The 6,000-nt window shown below is 42.1% G+C and overlaps 1 protein-coding gene across 1 annotated transcript; it reads right to left on the bottom strand.

Moving 5' to 3' along the window:
• Positions 1-384: 384 nt before the first annotated feature.
• On the bottom strand, positions 385-5,714 carry LOC127344021 (vacuole membrane protein KMS1). Its single transcript, XM_051370247.2, has 8 exons — positions 5,390-5,714; positions 4,653-4,864; positions 4,436-4,514; positions 3,408-3,710; positions 2,647-2,804; positions 2,234-2,350; positions 1,071-1,256; positions 385-979 (listed from the first exon to the last, which is right to left on the bottom strand). Exons 1-8 carry the CDS (start codon positions 5,475-5,477, stop codon positions 800-802), a joined length of 1,323 nt encoding a protein of 440 aa, XP_051226207.1. The 5' UTR covers positions 5,478-5,714; the 3' UTR covers positions 385-799.
• Between the last annotated feature and the right edge of the window lie 286 nt (positions 5,715-6,000).

The raw sequence follows: 6,000 nt of genomic DNA on the forward strand, positions 1-6,000 counted from the left end.
CACTGTGGCAGTACCACCGGTACGTACAGACCGTGCTGTGAATTGTACACGACGACCCAGCTGCTCGACAAGATCTGCCCCCACTTGTGACTTGTGCGTCGAACGGCTCACGGTCATTCCATTTGCATGACAAAGACTTAGATTTCGAGGAAATAAAGGTAGTGGCATCCTTGGAACAAGTACAGCACTACGAGAGGTTACGGTACCATTTCGCTTAGATCAGGCCCTACACTTTGCTGAAAATTCACAAGCCACATGACAAAATAGATTAAAACTAAGCTAACGTGGTTGACGAGCATAGCAAATATCCTGTGAACCTGGGCTAGTCACAAAGGGCACGAGTAAATGACACGGTTCCAGATCAGCATGCTGCACAAAAGCAGCTTTATTAGCAAGGGAGAAAACATAGTTGTAGTCTTCCATTAGATCTAGCTGACTCCAATTGCGAATATGCAATTGAAAACTGAATGTAACAACAAAACATATCACTGTCGAGTACTCTCTCAGGTGCCCTATTGGCTACCGTATTCCCAAAATAACCAGTAATACATCTTTGTAATTCAATCGTGCTAAACAAACAGTCCCTAAAGTTCATCCAAGTAAAAAAGGATTGCTTCTCCTCGACGAACTGCCAATAGAGGCGCAATGACAAAAGGTTGCAGCCATCACTTGAGGCAGGTTAGCGAGGCCCATGTTTATGTTCAATGTACAGAAGAGGAATAGGGCTTAAGCCAGGCGTTAAGGCTACTGAGGAGAATATCTGCAACTTGGAGCTGAATAAATACAACAACTTTCGCCGTTAGTTTGTTTTAGAATGGCTCAGGGACGAGGAATCGGTAATGAGCTCCATCTCTACGTCCTGCTGCCTTTTGCGATAATCCTGAGCTGTTGATGTGACAATCTTAATGAAGAAGTTCATAAGCACCAGCCATACTACACTGTTCCAGATAAATGCAAATGAGAAATTCCACTGTTTATCCTGTACAAATGATATAGTTAGAGATAATCAATGAAATAGTAGGAACAGAAAACATTGGCCTCGAATGTGACATAAAAATGAGGACACCAACCTCAATTTGTGATGATGGTGAACCTGACGCCGGTGGTGATAAATACTTCTCCTTCGCACTGTGGAGTTTGGCAATCACAGATGGCAAGTTGGCAGAAAACCCAGGAATGTGGCCAAATATCCAGATTAATTCCTTTTCCATAAGATACAAGAGTTGGTTGTTGCATAACGAGATGATAAACAGAGTCTGAAGAAGTGAGAAGGTAAAATTCATGTGTCAGTACAGAAACAGACTGCAAATATTCATGTCAATCCACCAGAGAATAAGGTGCCAATCTGACAATAAACTAAAATGATAAGAAACTATAAATATAGTTCGAAATTGATAGTTTCCCAACTAAAGGCTCCTTTGATTCAAAGGATTTGCATAGGAATTGTGTAGGATTTGGTTCCTATGGGAAAAATTCCTATACATGTTGTTTGATTCATAGGAACATATCCTATAGGAAAAATTCCTATAGGAATCTTGTAGTGTAATTCCTATAGGAAAAAAGCATTAGCTCATATCTCATGGAAAAATTCCTTTGCTACAATCAAACAAACTTCATCTTCCTATAGGTTTCAAGAAGACATGCCATTCCAATCCTATACCTTTCCTATTCCTATGTTTTTCCTATCCTTTAAATCAAAGGAGCCCTAAATTTGCCTGATTTCATCAATAAGAGAAGTAAAAAATATATGGCGCATGTTTTGTATGTTCTATTAAGACAAGATATAAACATTACTACGAAAAATAAACAGTTGTGTGTATAACAAGCACATGACAACATCTTTTTATGCAAACTTTAGTGAACTTATTATTTTATCATAGCTAAATTCATATTTAGTGAAAACTCTGGTACAGCTCACAAATATTCTGCAGAGGTTACAAAGAAGCCAACTAGTCGCAATTCGAATTATGCATGGGCTTTTGGTAAAGATAGTTTTGTAAGATTCGAAGATTCTGGTTCAAACTGGGCATACACATAACCAAAAAGACATATCACATAAATCGCAGCGCACAATATTCCAACATAATGAACTTAATACACGATTGTCTTATAGAATCTTAAAGCAGACCAGCAAACTAAATCACCAGCAGACCAAGGTAACAAAAAATAGGGACGCATGTGGTACCAAAAGAAAAACAAATTAACATCAAGAAAAAGTGGATAGATTGAGAACCTGGATATGAGTCTTGATTATGGCCTTCCCAATCAAAGTTGCAAAGAAGAACTCCCAGAAGGGTATGCCAAATTGACCACACATAATACCAGCAAGGTCAAACAGCGGGTTTGGAACCTAGGAAACACAAAGGAAATAAATTGTATGGTAAACTATATATTCATTGCATATTAGAACTTGAAGCTTAACTTCAGTATTCAAGAAATTCCATTTAACTTATTTTATGCGCACCAAATAGAAACTTATATTTAGTTAAAGCCTGCAAACTACTTCCAAAGCATAACTTTAACATGTTGTAAACGAGCAGTACATGTACTTTTTGAAGAACTCATTACATGTACTATTTTTGCATTAAAAACATTGCTCAAAGATGTTGACATGATAGGATGTCAGACAGGACATAGACCACTAACCGAAGCAAGTATCAAGATAGTGAAGAAGTTGAGATGCTGAGAGTGAGAAAGAAGCCAGCGTTTTGTACGATTCACATTGGATGCAACTGGACCATCTTCTGTCGAAGGAGCAACATCCAGCTCCTTGACAGCTTCTAACTCACTTCCTGACAAACGAGCTGCAACACGGGAATCATTTACTCAGTATGTGCAGCTTAAAAAAGATGAAGCTGTAGATAATGAAGGCTGCAGATTTCAAGAACACACAACCATTGTTTTGCTACAAACTATTTTTCTACAATTTAATATTAGTCCGTATCACTAATTTATGACCCTTAAATAATTAATTCCAGCATGCAAGGAAAGAGAATAAACAAAGTAAAGAATTCCATAGGACGTACTACAGAGTGACAAAGTAACAGTTTCAAAAGCTGTTGTGTGGACCACTGATAAGAATGGAACCAGTCTAGATTCGATGGCATTTTAAAATTATGGAAGGGAGGAAAATAACCAATGAAACTATTGCTATGTATTACTGAAGCTGGTGGAGTTAGGTACCTACAGAAGGTACCAAGTCAAAATTTAGGTTGATATAATTTCAATGGCCCACATGTTACATAATAGAGTACAAAAGTAGGCGCCATCAAATAGTGTTCAAGGAAAGTCAACAATACAGAAAGAACTAGTAATATCTGCTTATAGATCGAATAATGATGTACAACTGTAAAGCATCCAAAGACATATAAGTACACTTCAGAATTAAAAAAAAATTGCAAAATTACCAGCTCGTGATATAAAATAAGGAGGGAGCTCGCCAAGTGCTGTCCCGATACCCCAAAGAACAGCTTCCAACTGAACCTGAGGGAGTAAATCAAAGACCGGGATCATCACTGAATGATCTGTTGCAGGGTACATTGGCGATCCAAATTCCGAACATTTTTTGTCAAGCCATGATGGTGCCTGTTTAAGCAGTATGGTATCATATGGAGCACTCTTCAGATCAACCCGGCCACATTGAACAGCCTTAATAGTGAAGAGAGCAATATGGGGCCCAAGATATAGCACAAATGTATGCAAACCTGAACCTGCATTTCAAATACTAAATCCATTTAAAAACGAACTCCTTGCCCCAGACAAACAAAATAAACTTTGAATTTCATTCTTCAAACTTAACACTTGGCACGCGTGCAATGCTATTAGTGTTGGCATAGATAAAAGTGAACCTTTCAGGCTATCATCTACGGACTATAGTACAAGACAACTGCTAATTAGGTGACTATACACAACTAAATAAACATGGTATATGCTTTACCATTTCTGAGGAAACCCAGTAATGTAGGCTTGGTGCCCACACTAGTCATTGCAAAGACTTAGACCCAACACTTTAAATGTCAGGTTAACTTCTAACTCTACGATATATCTTGGTAATGGTGGACCTTTTGCTCTCCCTGATTATACCTTTTGAGATTTTCTTAGTGTACGACCTTCTTGAGACTTTCCTCAAGGTCTAATAAGGTCAACACTTGATAATTTGGAGGCTGATAATTATTTCATATGGACATAGAAACAAGTAGACAGCTGTAAAATAAATTACTACAGAAATTAAAAATTAAAGAATGAGTCCAAATTACAAATTAACTCATTCAAGGCCAATAGATGCTTCGGCCACTGTATAGTTTAACAATAAAAGGTAAAATATTTCTAGGACTAAAATGGATCAATAGTGAAGTGAATTAACACATTATTCATCTGCACTTCCTTTCTATATATAATTGGACTACATAACCTTGAGAGATCTAAGAACACTTGCCTAGTCCGATTGACGAGGCCACACCTAATGAAACCCACCACAGCACAAACCTAGCATAATGAAGGAACTCCTGAACGTGCTGCAGAGATCAGAAAATAAACATTAGCACTCAAGTACTTTACAAAATAGACTATCTAGTGTTATTATGTCAGTCTACTCATAACAACATAAGTCAAAATATGTAATAAAGTTGCCCCTAGCAAGTAATGTAGCACACCTTTTTGTGTAGACCATCTGTAACCAGAAGTGTAACCCCAGGAATCACCACCAAAACAATTAGGACAGCAAACAAAGCACGTTTACTCAGGATATATGTTGCTAATCTTTTCAAGTATTGCAACATAGCTAGCATGAAAAAATGCAATGTCCTGAATGGGTGCTTTGTTAGAGTCAAATTCTCCAATTCCAGTTTATGTTTCTCCCGGATTTCTGAAAATAAGGAAATAATTAGGATATATAAACACAGTATGTGAACACTGAATCTCCTATCCCATCATAATCCAAACTTGAATGCTTCACCTTAAATAAGAAGTCGATGTGGGGAACAGGTCGTCCACTCAGATTGTATACGTACTAGCTTTCCGTAAATACATGTGTGAAAACATTAACACTTGTACTACTTCATTACCCAAATCTAATCTAAGCAGTTAAAGCATATCCGCACTCCCCGGTCGTCACCGCGCGCAAACAAAAAAGAAAAGAATAGCATGACGTGCTACGTGCACCCGCTACGTCGCGGCGCGCGCGGTGATCCGCATTTGAGTCAGAGGAGATTGCCCCCAATCCAGCTCGACTCGGCCGCTACGGCCTCATTCCGAATCGCGACTCTCAATCAGAGCGGTCTCACGGAGCCATTACGAGTACGGAGGTCAGCGACCTCCGATCCGCCGGCAAAAAAAACAAAATGCATTGGCACCACCCGCGCACGGGGAGAAACCGGGCCGCGGATCTCACCTGATATGACGCCGTCCGCGGCCCTCGACGAGCCCCGGGCGGGCGCGGCCGCCCCTGGCGCCGCCGCCGTGGCCTTCCGTCGCCCCATCGCCCCCGTCGCGGCTCGGCGCGGAAACCCTAGATCTCGAGGCCCCGATGCGGCGGACCCACCATGGGACGCCGGGTTCAGACTCGAAATCTCAGGAGGCTCGGGGGCGGTCGGAGAGGAGAGGAGCCTGATCGCGGGCCGGCAGGCGCGGCGAGATCGGGGATGGTGGCGGTTGGGGCGGGGCGGGGCGGAGCGGCGAACTAATGGCGTGGTGGCTCCCGTCGCGTCGCGCGGCTGGCTTTTTTATATTTCTCCGGTCAGGGCCAAGGGCCGTTGTTTCCGTTGCTGCGGGTGAGAGGCGGACTCGACTCGAGTGCTGCGAAATCCCGAGTCGTTTCTTAGCTGCACCGCGGGCCCCGTTAGTTTGTCCCGTATTGCGGGGCCCGCGCGTCAGTGGGCGTATGGGGCGAGGGGAGCGGTGCGGGGAGACGTGTGGGGCTGCGCGCCGGTGGACGGGAGTGCGGGGTGAGCGGGAGACGTGCACATTGGGGGGAGGTGGGTGCCTGTCGTTGCTTGCAAGGCG

Source organism: Lolium perenne, chromosome 3 (assembly GCF_019359855.2).
Source record: "Lolium perenne isolate Kyuss_39 chromosome 3, Kyuss_2.0, whole genome shotgun sequence".
NCBI lineage: Eukaryota > Viridiplantae > Streptophyta > Magnoliopsida > Poales > Poaceae > Lolium > Lolium perenne.